This window comes from Genypterus blacodes, unplaced genomic scaffold (genome assembly GCF_046128005.1).
Source record: "Genypterus blacodes isolate CSIRO-AG114 ecotype Tasmania unplaced genomic scaffold, CSIRO-AGI_Gbla_v1 ptg000107l_1, whole genome shotgun sequence".
Classification (NCBI taxonomy): domain Eukaryota; kingdom Metazoa; phylum Chordata; class Actinopteri; order Ophidiiformes; family Ophidiidae; genus Genypterus; species Genypterus blacodes.
The window spans coordinates 1,172,200-1,195,046 of NW_027466911.1; the positions used below are offsets into that span (position 1 = coordinate 1,172,200).

Consider the following 22,847-nt stretch of genomic DNA (forward strand, 5'->3'; position numbering starts at 1 on the left):
TGTGCCTCAACAAAAAAAGGGTGGAAAGGTCACGCACAGACTTTAATGTTGCCGAGCCAATAGGATTTTGATTTATTCAACCATCTCAATATTTCTTTTACCAGTTCTCTTGCTATAAATATCAAAATATACTTGTGTGTGCCAAGTTATACACGAGTCATACATTATCAGATTACAAATGATGCACCCTTGAAAGACTTCTGTTTATTCTTGGATGATACAGAGAACTAACAGGAGCCACTTGTTTTTCTAACTGCTGCTGCTCTGTTTAATCAATATTTGTTCCATCTGTTCAATGGCATTATCCACCCTTTTTGCAAGCATTACAAGAGACATCTTTGTTTACAAGCATGGGTGGATATGATGTGCAGTATATTTTCGTTTACTTATGATGAAGAAAAATTAAGAAACATCAAATTGTTAAAAGATGTCTATACTTGCTATTTAAAATTTGCAATAACTTCCTTTAACAAGTCTTGTGTGGAAACCTTACATTTTGATATACATTATTATACCAATGCATAATGTCACTTCACAGAACTGAGCCCTGCTTTGAAACCAAATGTAGCCAAGTTGCATAATTGGTCACTTCAGTCCCACTTCAGCGAAATCTGTCTGCAAAACGTAGAACACACCAGGTTCCAGATGATTATAAAAATGCTTTCTTTATCATTTATTTATATATTAATTTAATATTTATTACATTTTCACCTTGCCCAGGAAAAAATAAATAACTATAATGTGGTTACACCAGAATATACAATACCCCCCAAATGTGGGTAAATACTCCTTCAAGACTGACCCATATCTCTGATATAACACATGCAAGGACGTTGGAATTTCTACTTATTAAAATGCAAGGACTAGCTTGTTTTGTGCAAACATTAAGACTTCATAACTATTGATAAACTATCAAAATACTTATATTAACAATGTCTTTTTCCTGGTATTCAGTATGATAAGGGTACCATATGCACAGTTTGTAATGCAACAGTGTTGCATAGAAGTTTGATTGGAGGTAACATGAAACGGTGCAGATCCAAATATTTGCCTTCATGCTGGTGTGGAGAGACTCATCCGTCACCAGATACCTGGAAATAAATATCAGAATACTATTTATTTGCACGTGGGTGTGTCAGATTAAGGTCAGTTATATACATCACCCTTATTGTCAACATGCTTCAATTTAATGCCAGGTTCAGCCCTAATTTGTTTTAGAGGAAGGGCCTATTTCCCTTACAGTATAAAGACATGCAGAACTGATGGAATTTCATCACAACTGCTCCTTACCAGGTAAGCACTCCTCACTCTTGAACCAATTATACTGATGTATGTCAGATTAATAAATTAATTTATGTTGTTTAGAATTTAGAATACATAATTTACATGCTCTCTCTTCTCTTTCTCTATTTAGTCATGGGGCTGCAGGTGCTGGTTTGTGTTTTGACAGCTTTACTCGCCTGTAAGTGTTTATTTGTGATACTTCAATACAAGTTTTGAAGTCAAATATACATACCTGTCAAACGTTCCCATGTTATCCATCTGCTGTTTAGTCTGAGCATAGAGCAATTATTTTGCTAAGTATTTTTATTGAAGAAAGCTTCTGACATAAGCAATTGTTTTTTTTTCCACAGAGAGGGAAAAAACTCAATAGCGATAAGAAGGATGTGCTTTAAACATGTGAATTAGGTAAAAAGGAAACAAAGCATCGGCGACAACGCACAGCCAGATATACATGACACGACAAAATAAACCTGGAATTTCAAATGACATCAATCCTATTATTATGATGATATTATAGGTGCAACTTCTCCGAATCTCATCATTCTGTCATTGCGACAGTCACTGAACCATTAACTTTCATGATGTGCAGGGTGGCTGCTTGTATAGTATGAATAGGTGACGATGAGGTACCCAAGCCCTTTGGATAAAAGTGCTATATAAGCACAGTCCATTACATCTGCTTGCACAAGAGACTTATTAAGTATAAGTGAGACTTCAGTCTAGAAGAAAAGTAGAGAAAAAAGCATTCGTCCTTTCTTTTTAACTCTGAAATGAAGGTATTGTTCACTCGATGACTGCTTGGTGTTGTATTGTTTTTTAATATAAGCAAGAAAGAAAGGAAGGAATGTTCGGCCATCCATTATTTATATCGCTACCCGTATGGTTATGTGGATTATGGATATGTTTACTTATAAGTATGTGACAGCATATGTTTGGGGAGCTAAAACATTTTTTACATTGATTTTGCTGTCTTAAACCGATTCTTCCATTTTTCTTCCAGGCCCATCTAGTGCTGACTGGACAGGGAGGGAGTTTGCCCTTTCTTTCATGCAAAATTATGATAGAAACTATGATGCTCCTCACTTCCAGCTATTCATCCGAGCCCTCCAGACTGATGCTAAAGTAACAGTGAAAGTGCCTCCCTTAAACTTCACACAGGAGAAAACTCTGAAGGCTGGGGAAAAAGTCACCATCACTCTCCCCAATGCCGTTGAGCTATACGACAGCCAGAAGTCCGGCAATACTGTGCGCATTGAGGCCTCAGCCCATGTGGCTGTCACCTCGTACAATAGCAAACTGAATACAGGAGACATCTCTGTCATATATCCTATGAGCGAATGGGGCACAGAGTACTTTATCTTTACACCTAGTGGAACTACTAGTGGCACTTTTAAAGAGTTCTCTGTTACAAATGGAAAAGAGGCAAATAGAGTGGAAATTTTTCCACGTGGTAAAATCGAGTTCCAGAATAAAGAATATAAAAAGGACGAAAAAATGGTAATTGATCTTCAGCCCTATGAGAGTGTTCAGCTCCAGAGCAAGTCTGACCTTACTGGCACAAGAGTTTCCACCCAGCATCCAGTTGCTGTTTTCACAGGCCACAGTTGCACCACGTTCTTTGCTAAATGTAACCATGTGTATGAACAGTTACTGCCAGTAAGCAGATGGGGTAAAAACTTCATTGTGCCTCCCTTGAGCTTTGAAAGCAAATCATACAGCATCTGCATTCAGGCTTCCCAGCCCACTCAAGTCACTCTCAAAAATGCAAAGGAAGACGAAGATGAAGATGAAGATAATATTCATACTTTAAGTAGAGGAGAAGTAAAGGAGGTCAAAATCAAGAAATCAGGTGTACTCTTTATTCAGGCTGATAATGGCATCCAAGTCCTCATGCTCTTCAAAGGCGTGTACTACGGAGAAGACAAGATCTATTATGACCCTTTCTTGATCACCATCCTACCCACCGACCGCTTCTGCTCCTCTTACGCCTTAGAGGCTCTCGATGGCTTTGAAAGCTGGGCCTTGGTTGTGGCAAAAACCAAGCAATTGGCAGAGTTGAAATTTGATACAAATCTGCCCCGCGATGTCCAATGGAAAAATGTTGACGGGACAGATTTCTCCTGGGCCCAGATAAACTACCAAGCTAGCCAGGCTGGATACACCATTTCTAGCCCTGGTTCCCAATTTGCTGTTTATACAATGGGAGTCCGCCAAAGGAATGGCTATGGTGCCCCAGGGCAATGTATACAGCCAGGTATGAAGCACATAGCTGATTAAGAAATGCATTCATCAAATTATATGTACGAGACAGAAATTAAATAAACAATAATGTACATAAAACATTATCGCTGTGTTCACAAGTGAGCACTGATTGTATAATCTGACTTTCCAGACATCCCTAAGCCTGGTATCTGCTGGGCCATGGGAGACCCTCACTACCAATCTTTTGATGAGCGACGCTTTAACTTCATGGGTACCTGCACTTACATCATTGCCAAGAACTGTGCAGCAGATGATAATCTCCAAGCCTTTGAGATCCTTTCCCAAAATGAGAACAGAGGAAGCCTCCGTGTATCATATGTGGGCCTGGTCATAGTGAAAGTGTATGGCTTCACCATCATAGTCATGCGCTCAGAGACAGGTTTTGTGAGGGTAAGCCTTTCAATTCCTGTTGTTAAAACAGATAAAGAATTATTCTCTTATATCTGTATTTGAATATCGCCTGGCTTCAATTTATTATCAAGTTTGTATATCAGTTTATTTGGTGTGGCGGTTTAAGGAAGTATATTTTACTAAATCCATAAAACTTGATGATTATTATAGCAGTGTATCTGTGTTGTCTTTTGCTCTCTTTTTCACAGATTAACAACAACTTGTGGAGTTTGCCAGTAACCTTGAACAATGACAAACTGACAATGTCTCAGAGCGGTCGCTCCGTGGTCATTGACACAGACTTTGGTCTGAAAGTTCGTTATGACTGGCAACACTCTCTGGTTGTCACTCTGAGCAGCCGATATGCTGGTAAGACATGCGGTCTCTGTGGCAATTTCAATGGTGATGCAAAAGATGACTTCATCACACCGGATGGCTCCCAGGCTGTTGGTGCTGTGGCCTTTGGGGTGAGCTGGAAAGTGCCAGGTCCGATCAAAGATGCTCGGTGTAGTGACCAGTGTGTGGGTGGGTGTGACCGCTGTGAACACAGACTGATGAAGAATTGGGAAGGTGACTCATTCTGTGGTCTCATCACACTTGTGGTTAATGGGCCATTCAGCAAATGTCACGCCTCCATTGACCCTAATGTATACTTTGAGAACTGTAAATATGATGTGTGCATGGGAGGTGGCCTTCAACACTTCCTTTGCAGCGCATTGGAGTCTTACGCTGAAGCCTGCCAGAGAGCTGACATCCATGTTGATGCTTGGAGAGAACATGCAAGATGCCGTAAGTGTTTCCAACCTATGAGCTGATGGCCCAAGCAATGAATTACATTTTTATTGTTGTTTTTTTTGCTAACATTTATCCAACTCCTTCTATTCTCTCTCTCCAGCTGTTAAGTGTCCAGCCAACAGTCACTATGAGCTGTGCGGCAATGCCTGTCCTGCAACTTGTTCTGATCCCAAAGCACCATCCAAATGCAAACAGGCCTGTGTGGAAAGCTGCACCTGTAACGCAGGCTTTGCTCTGAGTGGAGGTCGGTGTGTGCCTGTTGCTCAGTGTGGTTGTACCTATGAGGGTCGATACATCCCTGCTGGACAAACCTTCTGGCCTGACAAAGACTGTAAATTGCAGTGTCACTGTAAGGCTGGAAATATATTGAAGTGCAACACTAATGGCTGTGGGAAAAATAAACAGTGCCAGGTGGTTGATGGAATTAGAAAGTGCCATCCACTCTCCTACAGCACTTGTCAGGCAACAGGTGACCCTCATTACAGGACTTTCGACAACAAGAAGTTTGACTTCCAGGGGACATGTGTGTACCAGCTGGTTGCACTGTGCAAAAAGAACCCTGACTTGGAATCTTTTGAGGTACTGGTGCAAAATGACAACAGGGGCAGGAAATCGGTTTCCATCACTAAGTTGGTGGAGATCAAGGTCTACTCTCTAAGCATTGTCATTACTAGGACACAAAAGGGTCAGATTTTGGTAAGAGCTGCTGTTTAAAATATAGTATACAGTAAATATGAACAGATTACAAACTCTACACTAAGTATCTCAGACATTTAATGCCATGTTTTTCCCACTTCCAGGTGGATGGTGAGCTGGTCAATCTGCCTGTCACCCTGAGTGAAGGAAAGGTGTCTGTGTATAGAAGTGGCTGGTATGCGGTGGTCAGAACAAAGTTTGGCCTGAGAGTCAGGTTTAACTGGGAGAATGCTGTGTTTGTGACACTGCCTAATACCTACATGGAGGCTGTTTGTGGCCTCTGTGGCAACTACAATGGGAAGGCTACGGACGATCTGATCCCTAAAAATGGCAACAGCTCTGTCTCACCAGCAAAGTTTGGTGCCAGCTGGCGAGTCACTGAGATCCCAGGCTGTGTTGAAGGCTGTAAAGGGGTGTGTCCTGATTGTGACTACAACCAGAAGATCATATATGAGACAGACCAGTATTGTGGTATCTTAAAGAACACCAAAGGGCCATTTCGCGATTGTCATGCTAAGGTGGACCCATCTGGTTTCTTTGATGATTGTGCTTATGATACATGTATGTATAAGGGCAGGAAGGATGTGCTCTGTCAGGCTATCGCATCGTACACATCTGCCTGCCAGGTTGCAGGAGCCAAGGTGTACAAATGGAGAACGGATCACTTCTGTGGTGAGAACTGCATCAATTGCATGAATAAACATATATACATGAATTGCATAGAAACAAGGTCTGATTGACTAAATATGACATTACAGAGCTAAAGTGCAAAGTTTTTAATGAATGTAACTGCTCTGTGTCTCTCCTTTCAATGTATATCTTAAATATTATCGTGCCTCCCTTCCAATGTCTACAGCTGTGAAATGTAAAGCCCACAGCCACTACAAAGTGTGTGCCACTGCTTGTCCTGCCACTTGCCACAGTCTGGCCCCACCTCAAGATTGTGATAGCAATTGTGAAGAGGGCTGTGCCTGTGATGAGGGATACATCCTCAGTGGAGATCGCTGTGTCTCTTTTGCACAGTGTGGGTGCCTCTACAATGACCGCTACTACTACATCGGCCAAGTGTTCTATCCCGGTGGGAATTGTCAGGAGAAGTGCATGTGCAACCAGGGTGGAGAGGTAATGGATGTGAAAAATTAAAAAGGTCAATTTAATACTGATTGATGAAAATTTGCGAAATAACAAGAAAGATTTCACTGTTCTACTTTCATTAGGTTGTGTGTGAGAAGTTCTCATGTGGCCCTCATGAGAAGTGTAAGGTGGAGAATGGCATCCAAAAATGCCACCCTGTTGGTAAGGGTGTTTGTCGTGCCTCTGGAGACCCCCATTATAGTACTTATGATGGGAAAAAATATGATTTCCAGGGCACCTGTACCTACACACTCTCCAAAACCTGTGGGCTGGAGGACACCCACCTGGAGGCCTTCTCTGTTCAGGTGGAGAATGTGAAGTGGAACCGGATGATGAGAAACAAAGTGGTGTCTGTTACTAAGCTGGTTGCTGTGGAGGTCTTCGGATTCAAAGTCATCATGAGAAAGGGCATGTTTGGAGTCTTGGTGAGCAAAGACACTGTTTGAACCAAGCTCCATATTTGCAATACAGTGAAATACAGTTTAGAGAGCTTGACAAACACTTTAAATTTACATATTAAATGTATATAATATTTGTTCCTTTTCTTTAGGTTAATGGAGTGTTTAACTTCCTTCCTCTTAACCTTAATAATGGTGCAGTGCGAGTCTATCAGCATGGCAGACGCTATGTCATCTCAACAAATTTCGGCCTACGTGTGACTTATGACCTGGTTTACCACGTTAGAGTGAAAGTACCTGGTAATTACCGTGGAAAGGTTGAGGGCCTATGTGGCAACTTCAATGGTAACCCCATGGACGACTTCCAGGATCCTAATCATGAAGTTATCCAAAATGTGAATGCATTTGGGAAATCATGGCAGGTCACCACTGCCAACATTGTGTGTGACAATGGCTGCGAAGGGAACAACTGTCCCAACTGTGAACCAGCACAGAAGACTTTGTTTTCCAAGCCCACTTACTGCGGCATTGCTACAGTACCCAATGGTCCTTTTGCAGTATGCCATAGCAAATTGGACCCAAAGCTATACTTTAATGACTGTGTGTTTGATGTGTGTGCCTCCAATGGCGATGGAAAGGTCCTGTGTGACAGCATGGCAGCCTATGCCTTCAACTGTCACATGGCAGGAGTAGACGTCAAAAACTGGAGGACGGCTTCATTTTGTCGTAAGTGACAGTGTCTCTTACCGTAGCTGTTAGATGCCACTATTAGCATGTTCTTTTGTAATAAGCATGTTTTTTCCTCTTGTGCCCTTTTTTCTCTATCGTGATTTCCACAGCCATGAAATGCCCGGCCCATAGTCACTATGAGGTGTGCGCAGATGCCTGCTCTGCAGCCTGTGAAGGCCTCACAGGGATTATTGAATGCTCCACCAGTTGCACAGAAGGCTGTGAATGTGATGATGGCTTCTTATTCAATGGACAGATATGTGTTGAGGAAACGCAGTGTGGTTGTTATGATAACGGGAGGTCTTACAAGGTACAAATGAGCTGAACTATCCAAACATCAAATGAAACCAATATTTCCATTTATCATACTGCAAATAATAAAAGGGGTTTCTATTTTGTAATCTGTCCCAACGATGGTGCATTCTTCCACTGCTCTAGTGCTACTTTCTTTAATGTTTTTTATACAGCTTTTAAATAAGAAAGCAACGCAAGCAATTACTCCAAGCAAAGTAATGCTGACAGTGATATGAAGTTGACTTTGCCTTTTTTACATTTAGTCGACATGAGCCAGTTGGAGCTTGAAAGTTTGAAAATTTGAAAATTTCCCCTGGAATGTATCAGCAATTTGTGTAAATTTGGTTTGTTGACCAGGTAGAATAAGCATAAAATAATCCCTACTTAACTTCTAGCTCTTGCTGTATATTGATTCCCCCTGTAAAATACAAATATTCTATGTTTCTAGCCTGGTGAAGTGGTGTATGATGATAACTGTAACAACAAGTGCACCTGCTACGCAGAGAAAGGCCTAGTCTGCGAAAGTCACTCCTGCCCCCCAAACACCACATGCACGGTCAGGAAAGGAATCAAAGCATGTTACAGTCCAGGTAAGATGGATACAGTATCAATTGATAAATGAATAAAAAGATGTTGAACTGCAATTATCCTATTTTGTCCCTGTGTTTACCCTGTGTCAGATCCCTGTAAGGATGCCAAGTGTCGTGTCAAGGAGAAGTGTAAAGTTGAGAACAGCGAGGCTGTTTGTGTTCCTCTGTACATGGGCACCTGTTGGGCCTGGGGTGACCCCCACTTTCGCACATTTGATGGATACAACTTTGACTTCCAGGGAACCTGCAAGTATGTCATTTCTAAGACCTGTGGGAATGTGGATGGCCTTATTCCATTCACAATCACAGAGAGGAATGATAACCGAGGAAATAGAGCAGTTTCCTATGTCAGGGACGTCGATGTGTCAGTTTACGGGTTCACCATCACCATAAGCAAAAACCAAGTTGGTCGAGTCAAGGTAAGAGTAAAATAACCAATCTCACTAGTTCAGCTGTGTTTGATCAATAGTGATTCATACATACACTGCATATAGTATATATTGTCCTGATCTTACCTGATCTTACCTCAGGTGAATGGAGAGATGCTGAATCTACCTGTGCATCTAGGTGAGGGTGAAGTGTCAGTGTCACAACGTGGTCACAGTGCGGTGGTAGAGACAAACTTTGGCCTAGTTGTCTCTTATAACTGGAATTCGTATCTGATCATCAAGCTGCCCAGCAGTTACTTTGGCAGCGTCTGTGGTCTGTGTGGAAACTTTAATGGAAACAGAGGTGATGATCGCCAGAACCCAGCTGGCCAAGCTGTCGCCTCAGTGAGCGAGTGGACCATGAGCTGGAAAACACCTGACCAGGACAAGGACTCTCCATGTCGGGACATATGCGAGAAAAACTGTCCTACCTGTGATGATGACCACCGTAAGCTCTATCAGACTGAGGCCTCCTGTGGTGCCCTCACAGCCAAAACCAACAATGTGTTCAAGGCATGTATAGACAAACTGGATCCCCAGGCCTTCATGGAAGGCTGTGTGTACGACACATGTTTGAATCAAGGAGACAAGAAGATGGTGTGCCAGGCATTGGCCTCCTACAGTGAGCAGTGTCGGGATCAAGGAATAATAATCAGAAACTGGAGGACAAAGTTGGGATGCCGTAAGTATTTCATAGCAACTCACTTGCTTTGCCAAAGGCTTCAAATTAATACATTTATTTTTTGGTTAATGCCATTGACATATTTTCTGCTCCAGCCATGAACTGTCAGCGTCACAGCCACTATGAGGCCTGTGCTAGCCCATGTCAGCCATCCTGTCCCTTCCCTGAGCAAAAGGAGCCCTGCACTCTTAACTGTGTGGAGACATGTGTGTGTGACAAGGGTTACGTCCTCAGTGCTGGTGTGTGTGTGCCTGCTAAAACATGTGGCTGCTCCTACCAAGGTCGTTACTACAAGCCAGGTCAGCGTTTCTGGGCTGATGAGGTTTGTGGTCGCTTATGCCAGTGTGACACAACCCTGGGCATGGTGGCATGCCGTGAAGCTTCTTGCTCTGCCAAAGAGACCTGCAGCCTTGTGGATGGAGAACGTGCCTGCAGACCCATCAGTCATTCCACATGTGTAGCCTCAGGTGACCCACATTACCGGACCTTCGATAAAAAGAGGATTCATTTCCAGGGCACATGTGAATACCAGCTGGTGGCTCTGTGCTCTAATCGGCCTGGGCTAGAGCCGTTCAACATCACTGTGCAGAATGACAACCGTGGAAGCAAGGCTGTATCCTACACCAAAACTGTCAGTGTGACCATCTATGGGGTTACCATCACCATCAGCAGAGATTATCCCTTCAAGGTTCTGGTATGTGAACTAGAGTGATAAGGGTAGTTTTAATGGCGTCGCACATCTTGCATCTTGTGCACATTGTGCAGAAAGTGATTAAGATGCAGGACATTGTTCCCACAATAAATAGATTGCAGGTTTCATACTCTGAGCCTAATTTAAATGAGCGGATAATTATTACTTCTATCCTGCTAATTTGGCTATCTGCTTTGTTCACTCACACATATGTTTATGTAAAAAAATCTGAATTGAAATTTGATCAAAGCAGACTAGGTCAATTTAAGCCGTTAGTGTGCATTGGAATGGCTTTTTATAAAGAAAGCGGGATTATAAATGATTATCTAATCTATGAAATCATCCCTCTCTTCTTTCCTGCTCTTTAGCTCAATGGGCAGCTGACCTCCTTACCATTGTATGTCAATGATGAGCTGGCTGTGAGTCGTGGTGGCAGGACAGCTGTAGTGAAGACAGCTGCTGGTATCACATTGACCTTTGATTGGCGAAGCAGGGTGACTGTCACTCTGCCTTGCAACTACCAGGACACAGTTTGTGGCCTGTGTGGCGACTACAACGGAACGCGACAGGATGACATGACAATGCAGAACGGCCAGCTCACCCGTGATGGCACCAAGCTGGGTGAGAGCTGGCAAGTGGGCCTGGTACCAGGCTGCTCATCAGAATGCCAGGGCCCATCGTGCCAAGACTGTTCAGACGCCCAGAAGAAAGTGTATGCTGCCACAAAGTACTGTGGAATTATTGCTGACACGTCAGGGCCTTTCAGAGACTGTCACAGCCAGGTGGACCCTGCTGCTTACCTTGAGGACTGCGTGTTTGATTCCTGCCATCATAATGGTCACCCTGACGCAGTTTGTGAGGCTATAGGAATCTATGCCTCTGCCTGTCAGAACCAAGGAATCACCATCAAATCCTGGAGAACTGATACTTTCTGTCGTAAGACTGTGTGTTTTTACTTAATGTGTCATGATATGAACCACCTTAACCTTTGGAATATAGTGTTATTACAATCCTAAAGAAAACATTAGTGGTTTATTCTTCTTGTCTCATTTGTACCATAGCAATAGAGTGTCCAGCTAACAGCCATTACACTCTGTGTGCCTCGGCCTGCCCTGCCACCTGTGCCAACTTGCCCGCCATTACCATAGGCCAAAAGCACTGTGCAGAGGCCTGTGAGTGTGATGATGGCTACCTGCTGAGTGGGGATACCTGTGTGCCTGTGCGAGACTGTGGCTGCTCTTACATGGGTCAGTACTTTACCAAAGGGGAGGTTTTCTACCCAGGAGACAAGTGTGTGGAGAAGTGCATCTGTGGAGAGACTGGTGCCATGTCTTGCCAAAACGCCACCTGCCACCCAGGGGAGATCTGCAAGCTTGTAAAGGGTGTTAAAGGCTGCCATCCAGAGGGGTACGCAAAGTGTATGGCTTCTGGTGACCCACATTACAAGACCTTTGATGGACGGAAGTTTGATTTCCAAGGAACATGTGTCTATGTACTGGCCAAGGTTTGTGACGATGACGAAGGCCACCTGATGCCGTTCAATGTAACCCAGGGGAATCAGAAGCATGGAAAAGTGTCTGTCACTAAGTCAATTGTTGTGTCAGTCTACGGCTATGTCATTTACATCAAGCATCAAATGGCAGGGAAAGTCACTGTGAGTTAAATGTCTTTCATCAGACTTGTGTTTATGTTTTCTGTGTTTTGTGATGCTGCTTCTGATTATCCTTCTTCCTCTGTCAAGGTGAATGATGAACTCCTCAACTTGCCTTTATCCCTTGATAATGGCTGTGTTACAGTAACCCAGGATGGTCACAAGATATTTGTTGAGACAGACTTTGGACTGACAGTCTTCTATGACACTGTTAGTTATGTCCAGGTGATTGTGCCTTCTACGTACCAGGGGAAAATGTGTGGCCTTTGTGGCAACTACAATGAGAAAGCTGATGATGACCTTGGACTGCCTGATGGCAAACCAGCCAAGAACGCTTTGGAGTTTGGGCAGGCATGGGTGGTGGACATGCCTGGCAATGCATGCAAGGACTGATAATGTATTGGTCACATGGTATAGTGGACACATCTTTATATAAGAGGTGGTCATAAATCATATTCTCCGTCATACTGTAATTGATATGCTTAATTGATAAACAATGTGACGTATTGTGTATAATGGAGAGAAATTGACCACCCCATCATATTTGTGTCTAATTTATAAACAATCATTTACAAAGCAACCCTTTTCTGTGGTTTACTGTGCATGCATGCATGTGTGCGTGTGTGTGTGCGTGTGTGTGAGAGAAAGAGAGCCAGTGGTGTGACTTGTTTGCGTGTGTGGGGAGCAGCTCTCCTGTAGCAACAGCAGCTCTCCTGGGTAAGTGTGTTACACCACCACGTGAAAGTGATTTTATCGTCAACACAGTTTTTCTTCACTGAGGCATTGGTCATTGGCATCTGGACGTGGCCTTTTACCCTGGTGAGTATGCACTTATATCCTATGTTCTAATTTGTATCCAATGTAATTATTAGGGTGCAGTGAGAATGGTTACAACCAGCATGATATGAGGAGCAATCCTCCCATCAGTGCTATAGGTTGATATATCTTCTCTTTCTTTTCAATATTATTAGTCATAGAGAGAGAGCACTGCAGAGACGGATAAGAAAATTGTCAAGCTTGTGGTGTGAAGACGAGAAGGTGCAGAACAAATTGTTTGTACAAACAAAATTTAAATTGTAAATTTTTACGTATTTGGGTTTTTTTCCCCGTATATTCATTACATTACATTACATTACATTATGGTCATTTAGCAGACGCTTTATCCAAAGCGACTTACAATAAGTGCGTTCAACAAAGGTAGATAAAAGAACTTCAGGTCACAAGAAATCGTAAGCGCATTTCCTTCCAAAACCAACAGCTAAGAGCATAACTAGATCTAGAGTAGAAGTGCAATAAGTTAGGTACTATGATGAATGAGAAGAAAGGACAAATTAGAAATGACAGATTAGAAAACAAGAGCATCAGAAGAGCTAGGACAGAATAGGTGATGTCCTAAGAGGGATGATCCGGGTAGTGTTTCCTGAAGAGATGGGTTTTCAGCCGGCGGCGAAAGATGGGCAGCGACTCCGCTGTCCTGACATCAGTCGGGAGATCATTCCACCACTGAGGTGCCAGAACAGTGAAATGCCGTGACCGCGTCGATCGCAAGCAGGGGCCGCTGAGTGCCGGGGCAGCCAGCCGCCTGGAGGCAGCAGAGCGAAGTGGTCGGCGGGGGGTGTAGGGCTTGACCATAGCCTGGAGGTATGAAGGAGCTGTTCCTTTCACTGCCCTGTAGGCTAGCACCAGAGTCTTAAAATGGATGCGAGCAGCTACAGGGAGCCAGTGTAGAGAACGGAGAAGGCAAGTTGTGTGGGATAATTTGGGGAGGTTGAACACCAGACGAGCAGCAGCTTTCTGGACGAGCTCCAGAGGTCTGATGGCGGAAGCCGGGGTGCCAGCAAGGATCTGGTGGTTCACCGTGTCAAATGCTGCAGACAGGTCCAGGAGAATCAGGACAGAGGAGAGAGAGTTCGCTCTAGCAGTTTGGAGTGACTCGGTCACTGCGAGGAGGGCCGTCTCGGTCGAGTGGCCCACCTTAAAGCCGGACTGGTGGGGGTCCAAAAGGTTGTTCTGGTGGAGGTACAGGGACAGTTGATTGAAGACAGCACGTTCAAGAGTTTTACATAGGAAGGGTAGAAGGGATACCGGTCTGTAGTTCTTGATGTCTGAAGGGTCAAGAGTTGGTTTCTTTAGAAGCAGAGTGACTCTAGCAGTCTTGAAAGGAGAGGGGAAAGAGCCAGAAGCCAGAGATGTGTTGATGAGGTGGGTCAGGTAGGGAAGAAGATCCGGTGCAGCAGACTGAAGGAGAGAGGAGGGGACAGGGTCAAGAGAGCAGGTGGTGGGGCGGCTAGATGTGATGAGCTGAAGGACCTCCTTGGCAGAGAGGGGAGAAAATTGGGACAAAGAGGGAGGTGGGGAGGGAGAAGATGGAGAGGGTGGTACAGACAGGACTGCTGGGGGGTGATGGAAGGAAGATCGGATGTCGTTGACCTTCTTGTCGAAGAAGTTGGCGAAATCGTCTGGGAGGAGAGAGGAAGAGGGAGGAGGGGGTGGGGGTTGGAGAAGAGATGAGAAAGTTTGAAAGAGTTTTTTGGGGTTGGCAGCAGAGGTTTGAATTCTCGTGCAGGAGAAGGCAGCTATAGCAGCGGAGAGAGAGGAGGAGAAAGAGGAAAGTAGTGATTGGAAGGCATGAAGGTCCTCCAGGAGTTTGCCATTCCTCCATTTGCGCTCAGCCGCTCTCAAGCTCCGTGTCTGAGTACGCACCAAGTCCGACAACCAAGGGGCCGGTGGAGTTGGGCGTGCAGGCCTGGAGATAAGGGGGCAGAGATTGTCCAGAGAGGAGGACAAGGTAGAGAGAAGACGTTCAGTGGCAGTGGCAGGGGATAGAAGAGAAAAAGATACTGGGGCAGGGAGAGCAGAGAGAACAGAAGAGGAGAGATCGGTGGGGACCGGAGAGCGTAGATTGGGACGAGAAGAAATCATGCGGGTGGGGGGAGATTGGGTGGGAGGGGAGGAGAGGGAGAGAGTGTAGGACATGAAGTAGTGGTCAGAGAGATGTAGAGGAGTGACAGAGAGGTCAGCGCTAGAACAATGCCTGGTGAAGATGAGGCCCAGTTGGTTGCCAGCCTTGTGGGTAGGAGGAGATGGGGAGAGAGCTAAGTCGAAGGAGACAAGAAGAGAAACAAGAGGGTGAAGTTTCTCAGTCTGGATGTTGAAGTCGCCAAGAAGGATGAGGCCGGAGCCGTTGTCAGGGAAGTGAGAGACAAGAGTGTTGTGCTCCTCTAGGAAGTCCCCGGAAGGGCCTTATTCACGCAACAGGTCTGTATCAAGCCGCAGCAGCAACCTTCAGACTGTCGTCAGGACTCAGCTGAAGAGACAAGATGGCCAGGGCTAGAAGTGCGACAAAGGGTTTTTATGGAAGTGTCTTTGTAAATGACAGGGCAAGCATCCCTGTCACAGCTCCAATTTACAATATGGTAAGTCACTCTGTTTATTTAATGTGCGAGAGGACATATGGGTTGAAAAAGTATTGGTACAAACAGGTTGTTAAAGGCTGTGAAAAAGCAAATAAAGAAACCTGTTCATCACATTTATCTGTTGAAGCATTGCCAGGTAATCTGACATAACTCGTGTTCTTTGCCATGGCATCTAGATACAGAAGTGTTTGCTCTGGCTGGATAGCACAACCCTTTTATCGCAAGTCAATAATATATTTTTCAGGAATCCACTTGTTTAATTTATCAGGCCAGCCTTTTAAAAGTTTTGTTTTGAAATACTGGAGGATCTCTGGCTATGCACCTGTAATTTTAGGAAATGTGTTGTTAACAATTGTTTCTATCCTTTCTCTAAACATCTGAGTTTTGATGTCTTTGTCCCCTCACCCTTATTCAAACAACACTGCTCTCTGCGGTTATGTGTGTGCGATGCGTTAAACACTGATTTGTCATTGTCTTTATTTACACTTTATTATTCTATGATAATTGTTATTATAAGCAGCCACACTATCTTGTGTTGTCTTGTCTGCTAAACACTCCACCACACTGGCTTTGTTTTTAATTTGATGTTGAAAAATGTTTGCTTTTATACTGATTCATTAGCTGTTTTAATGTTTTATGTAAAATTCTGTGCCTGTCTGTTTGGAGCTTTACCACTACATGACCTGTGATCATTGCGGGGAAATCAGCTGTACAACTTGCATAGTCACTGTCGCAGGAGCTCACCATTGATGTGGACAGAAGCCTGTCCAATAAAATGTGTGGTTCTTGTGGCAACTACAATAAAAACGCCAAAGATGACTGGACGACAGCAGATGGAAAAACCACCACTGATGTGATGGTTGTTAATTCCTGAAGTGCAAGGGACTTTTCTAGATGGTGAGCAGCACAACATCTTATCTGTAGAAATATAATGGTACAAAGTACTTCGCTACATGCGGCGCTATGTCAGTGCCACATAAATGCTTCTTTATCACCCACTCATGTCCTCTTTCATTCCATTGCAATAGCTTTCTAACTCCTCCTGTTAACTCTAATTTTTGAACTCCTACAACAAATGTTCCTTGTCTATGCTGATTTTCAATTCCATTTACAGTGGTGAACTCCTACAACAAATGTTCCTTGTCTATGCTGATTTTCAATTCCATTCACAGTGGTGAACTCCTACAACAAGTGTTCCTTGTCTATGCTGATTTTCAATTCCATTTACAGTGGAAGTTTAAATCTTGAACTCTACCTTGCCCCTTATTATGCAAAGTAAAAGCTTAATTCGACCACAAATGACCAAGCACAGATCAGCAAGAAATGGGACGTGCTATGACCATTCAACCGCTTATTCTTTTAGCAGCAAGGACTCCACAGAGCCCTTTTTAAGGAATGAGAGTGTGGTTTTTAATTGCATTTATTACAATTTATTAAGAAATGCCAGAGGATCCCCTGTAGTAATTACTGATTAAAAAGCAGGTGTGGCTGACAGGCACGGCCATCAAAAGCTACCAAGCTTGCAATCCAATCACTGCCCGTCATCCAAGGACACTTGAGTTTCATGTGGGTGCAATATGAATATGAGCCCTCATCTTTAGTGTTGTGTGTTAGCCTTATGTCAATATTCTTAGAGAATTTTTTGTGCGAGTTGAGTGAGTGAGTTTTGAACATCTCCCTTCTTCTCCAGTGTATTCCTCTTTTATTGTCATCCCTAAGACACAGTGACAAGACAGCAAATACCTTCAAAAATATCACTGTAGCCACTGTGTTCCTGTTTGTGCCGTATGATCTTTTTTTTCTCTGTGTGTGAACATGGCGTCGCTTTGCTCCATTGACCACTTTTGTCTCTCCTTGTTGCCATTTCAGCGGCTCATAGAAATACTGCTTCTTTGGGGATAGAAGAAAACATACAGTGCAAAGGTTAAAAAAAACTCACCTAACTAAACAATGGATTGATGTGTCCTTGTGAATGAAACAGCTGTACAGTGTGTGGCTTGACACCCCTTTTCTTTATCCTCATTATATAGGATGAGGAAGAATCTGAAGTCGTCTGGCCATCGCCTCACTCATAATCATTTACTTCCTCTTAATTATTGAACTGTTGGAGGCTGTTTACTTGCAATCTGTTTCTCTAATGTTCACTAATGAGAACACAGGTCATTCTTGACCAACATCCCCATCTAGTGGAGCAGGAAATGACACACCAGCTCCCTGCCTCAGGTCTCATGTGCCTCCCGAGAAAGCAACAGCCAGAAATAACTTATTCTATAGCTCTGCAAAGTTTCAAAATTGTGTATATTTTATCAAATGTGTTCTTCTTACATTTCTGAACAATAAATGGGATCAAATGAGCAAATAATTGTGTGTGTTTTTTTTTTGTTTTTTTTACAAAAGGTTCAATCAGTGATCCAATGGTAGAAATAAAACTTCAAATGGTGCAGTGCAAGTATCAGTAACCATAAACACAGGCTTAGGTTTCATTCGTAGTTATAATTGAGACAGTCATGATTATCAAAAGTTTTGATTATGAATTTAGCTCAGACTGTAAGGTAAGTAAGGGCTGGGGTTTTATGAGATCTTCTGTATATCCTGTTTTGCTGAAGAGTCAAAGACACAACTTACTGTCAAGCAAAGATACACAGTTGTGTGTCTGTGTAAGAAAACAGAGGAGAGAATGTGTCAATGTGCAGAGACACTTCTTACATGGCTGACAGACTGCCCTACTGACCTCACTGACTCACTACACCGGTCTGGAAGATGACAAACACTATTTCTTTTTGTTATGCTTTTTGATGAAGATGTTGATTGATTTTTGATGTTACTATTATCTTATTTAAAAAGTATTGAGTGCTGTGTTGCAAAAACATTTTTAACTGTTAACATTTTAACATTTTGAATAGTATGCTGGACGTTATTATGTAATTATGAATTTTATTATGAACATCTTTATAATATCAAGAGGTAAATTAATAGATTGTTTTAAAAAAATAGATTTTGATATTATATTTCTGTATGTTTTATGTTGCTTAACCTCATGTGGGGCATTCGTCCTTGGCAGTCTTGGGGTGTAACTCCAGCATCCCACCCCCACCCATTCCTCACACACACATAAACCGATGGGTGAAGACACTCTCTGTGCCCTGATGAGTACAGGAGAAGAGCCTCTTCAGAGAGCCACAATAATTCAGTGTGCACGTTGGTTCTCAATAATCTAAGGATGCAAAAAAGACTTTAAACCTATTTTTTTCCTTCCTTGGTTCAAGTAAGAGGGGCAGAAACACATTTTTCACCTCATTGGGCAGAGAGAGAATCAAGCATTTTGTTTCGAAGCTCACACATTACATATTGTGAGTACTCCAAGGATGGAAACATGCCTATATGTAGCCTGTAGAAATAAAGGAGCAATTATCAAAAAATAGGCTTTCTTTTACGCTTGCCCCATCTCCCATCTCCCAGAACTTGCATCTGAATGACTGTGAACATGTTAAATTAGGGTTCCAAGTACGAAGTGCTGCAACCCTATTGTTTTTGCCCATGTTTTTTTTTGTTATTTTTATCATTATTAATTATTGGTTTTTATTCCGCCAGTATTGACCTAAAGCAGAACGCGGATTCTGCAGCCCAAACGATACAACGTGATACAACTTGAAATTTGGAGACAAGGTGATCCATGTGAGAAAAATCACACTTGACAGCCATTGGGGGGGCTATAATGGACAACAGGTGATCTGAACATGTAATGGTTTATTACTTGCAAATTGAAAGGCTCCTATCTAAACTACAAATGCATTTCCTGAAGAAAATGTGCTGTGATTGCAAATGCTAAAAACGTTTAGCTGAACGCTGCCGAAATGCCTGAAAGATTGAAGTCTAGAAGGGCTTTAAAGTATGGAGGGTCGCCATCTTCGGCACCCCATCTGACTCACGCCATTTTAACACCGCACAAAAGGAAATGGTCATGTTCACCTCTCTGCTTGCAAGACGCTGCCTGCTTCTGCATTGGAAATCCCCTATCCCTCCCTCTATTTCGCAGTGGCTGATACAATGTATTTTCTACTATGAGGGGCCACACTGATAAGTTCTACTAGAGATGGCAACCATTTCTTTCTTACTTCACAGATCTACAGGCTATGCCAGAACACCGAACAGTTCCTTTTTATTTTTTTCATTTTATTTTACATCCCAGGCGGGCCAGGACGAGGTTGTATGGATGCGCGGTTGTGCAACTGTGGGGTTGGGATGGGTTTCAGGGTGGGATGTCCTCTCTGCCTATGATGTGATTTGTATTAGCCTACATTGACATCATCCTGAAAACACTGTATCCCTATGAGATCATTGCAATTTCAATCTACTTGTATTCTACCTCAGGGTCTACCTATATAAGTTTAACAACAACAATACCATTAATAATACAACCTTCCTTTTCTCTCTCTATTTCTCTCTCTTCTCTTCCCCTCCTGATCTCCAAAATATCCTACAATTGTAATTGTCATGTAAAATGTTTGCTTCAATAAAAACAAATAGCAAAAAAAAAAAAAAAGTACGGAGGGTCTGAAACGCTGAATATACAAAAGATTTTGCTGTAAAACCATAAAACGTTTAAATTGTTTACGTGCCTGAAAGATTTTAAATGCTTTAAATTCTTCAAGTGCCTGAAAGACCTTGAATGCTTTAAAGGCTTCAGTGCCGTCAAGAGTCTGCTGTAAAACCATAAAAGATTTTAAATGCTTAAAATGCTGTACAAACCCTGAAATAATGAAGCCAGGGTGAATGATTTCGGTCCCTGAATGAATGAAGTCACAAGAAGTTTAAACAATAGATGCAGCAATAAAGCACAGACACAGAGCTGCCTTAATACCACCTGTCAAACAGAGTACTATTTGTAAAGGGGTTGAACCGTCAGAAGCAGAAGAACTTTACTCAAAGTAAGATGTATTATGGTCCAAACAGGCCTGAAAATAAAGTAAAATCTGCAATATGAAAAAGATGTAAATGTGTGTGTTCAGCTGAAAATATTATGTTGGGCTTAATGGGAAAAAGTCATGACCAGAAAGAGCAAAACCACACGTTACATTAATGTACAACAATACAACATACACTCTAACTGCACGCATACACAATTATTGGGGAAGCTAAAAAATCTTTAAAATCTGAAGTATTTTAAACCCGCAGTATCTGGAAAACCATGAAGTATTTCAAAACAGATGCCTGAAGGTAATTGAAGACATTTGAATGGGTTTTGATAGGGATTCTTCAGCTGAAAAATGCTGAATATTTCTAAACATATGAAAGATATGAACACCAAAAGTCATATCACTAATGTCCTTAATATTCTGAACAATTTGTTTGAATGGTGTCTGTAGGTTGAAGTTTGCAGAACTGGTTAGGTGACTAAAAACAGCAGAAGAAATTTAAAAGAATTGTTTTAAATAAACCAACAAAAAAGAAAATATTGTTTTGTTTCTAAACATTATCTATGTCTGACTATATCTAAAGTTGTGTTTTTCTTAACTATATCAACATGTTGGATCAATAGATTAATAATTACAATCGGCATGGGTCATGCCTTTTTCTACCAATTGCTTTTTACACAAATTTACAAGAACAGGGGGGCTCCTTTTTCGATATAGTCCCTGGATTTTTAACTCAGATACATGTAATAGGTGTCGATCCGAACTTCTCGTATGTAGTAAAATACACTTTTTTAAATAATGTTTTTCAAAATCATTCTTCAAATGATTCTTCGAAGAATTGGAATTGACTGAAATAGGATACACTGCATGCAATACTGTATATTCTATGTTGAATATTTCTGCTATTGTGTTCTTTAAGTTTTCTAACCGTGCTTTCGAGCACTGATTCCTGCATGCTGCATGATTTCACTCTCTCTCTATCTCTCTCTCTCTGCAACTCCTGGGCCCCACAGCGTGATGACATGAGCGAGCATCGGTATTCCTCATCTGAAGAATCAGATGAATTCCAGCGGGAGTATGTTACAGGCCTGCGTATGCGTCAGCTAGACTCTCTTGCCCAAGACCTTGAGCATTTTGACCCCATAAACAATGAATGCTAATGTTTACAATATTAGTGAAATTGAACACTCCCTTGTTGATTTGCCTCACGCCACTACGCGTGAGAAGTTAAAGCTCATCTGGAAAACAGCTTCCAGGAGCATTCGTGCTTTCAGTGAAACGCAGCAGTCTCGCATCCGTCACAGCTACACCCGACTATGTAGTGTCCTACGTGAGGAGTACTCGCCATTCTTCGATGAGACATCAGCCAAACTTAGCGCCATGAATATTCACCAAAAGCGAACAGAACCGCCCCGTGAATATTACAGACGACTGAGGAGTGCCTACTTTCAAGGAAGTAATGAACCGGGCCTGGAGGAAGATCGATTCTTCCGCTCTCTCTTCCTCCACAACCTCCATCCCTGTGTGAGAATCCACGTCACACTGATGTGTAAGCAGGGTAAACCCACCATGCAGGAGATTAAGAAAATGGCCCAGATGACTTGGGAGACAGTTGTACGCCCCACTGACACACCTGAAGATGAGGTTAGAGTTTTAGGCATCCAATCATCAGCACAGCCTGAATTAGGATTGGAAGGCTGCAGAGACTTTCCCTTTAGTGTAAACAGTGGCGCTGCCCTCCCAGCGGGTGGTAGGGCAGGTAAAAATGTGGAACATACAAGAGAATCCTGTATGTTTTTATGCGTTGCCTGATTGCATAGAATTCATGAAACTAACATCGACCTGGTCTCTTGTTTCAGGTCAACGAGGAGGAAATAGCGTAACTTTTGACAATGGTGCAGTTAAAGCATTCCAGGTTGGCAGTGGCTTAGCAATTACAATAATATCTGGGGTGAAAATTGAATTCACCCAGCACCTCAACACAAACCAATGAGATGACGTTGAGACATGGCAGAAGCTTTGCAGAGTTCCTGCACAGCTGCGCAGTGGTTGACACTGAACGGCATTGTGAGACTTGTGTGAGAGCATTTGAAAATTGCAACTTGTCACATGAGGCCTTGATCACATGTGATGACTTGTTTGTCAAGACTGTTGAATTTAGCCATTGTCTGAGGAGTGGGGTGGAGTTCAATGTTTACAGAGAGATGTGTATTGGAGCATTTAGTGCAGGGGCAGGGCACATGGCGGCAGCATGTCTAGAACTGGAAGCACATGCTGCAGCCTGTCAGGAAAAGGGATTGTCTCTAGGTCCATGGAGCAAGAAAACATTTGCTGGCAAGGCAATTATTTTAGTCACAAAATGCCATTTGAAACATACATAAAGTCAATCTACCTCTGCAATTATCTCTGGCCTGTGATTTTATTTTTTTATTCATAAATACAGCAGTATAATGGGTGACACCCTCGAAAGACTTCTGTTTATTCTTGGATA

The 22,847-nt window shown here is 42.7% G+C and overlaps 1 protein-coding gene across 1 annotated transcript; it reads left to right on the forward strand.

Annotated features, from left to right (window-relative positions):
- Positions 1-1,418: 1,418 nt before the first annotated feature.
- Positions 1,419-12,599, forward strand: LOC143008804 (IgGFc-binding protein-like). The gene is made up of 17 exons (XM_076160725.1): positions 1,419-1,462; positions 2,285-3,538; positions 3,677-3,936; positions 4,146-4,725; positions 4,832-5,427; positions 5,532-6,099; positions 6,284-6,549; positions 6,645-6,986; positions 7,112-7,685; positions 7,799-7,998; positions 8,431-8,572; positions 8,663-8,991; positions 9,103-9,682; positions 9,778-10,376; positions 10,742-11,309; positions 11,435-12,027; positions 12,115-12,599. Exons 2-17 carry the CDS (start codon positions 2,332-2,334, stop codon positions 12,415-12,417), a joined length of 7,707 nt encoding a protein of 2,568 aa, XP_076016840.1. The 5' UTR covers positions 1,419-1,462; positions 2,285-2,331; the 3' UTR covers positions 12,418-12,599.
- Positions 12,600-22,847: the final 10,248 nt, after the last annotated feature.

Bases quoted from the DNA above. Each gene is read 5' to 3' on its own strand.
- LOC143008804 (XM_076160725.1), top strand. From the start codon at position 2,332: ATGCAAAATTATGATAGAAACTATGATGCTCCTCACTTCCAGCTATTC. The intron at 6,100-6,283 runs GTGAGAACTGCA...CAATGTCTACAG, and splicing joins GAGAACGGATCACTTCTGTG to CTGTGAAATGTAAAGCCCAC. The intron at 7,999-8,430 runs GTACAAATGAGC...CTATGTTTCTAG, and splicing joins ATAACGGGAGGTCTTACAAG to CCTGGTGAAGTGGTGTATGA.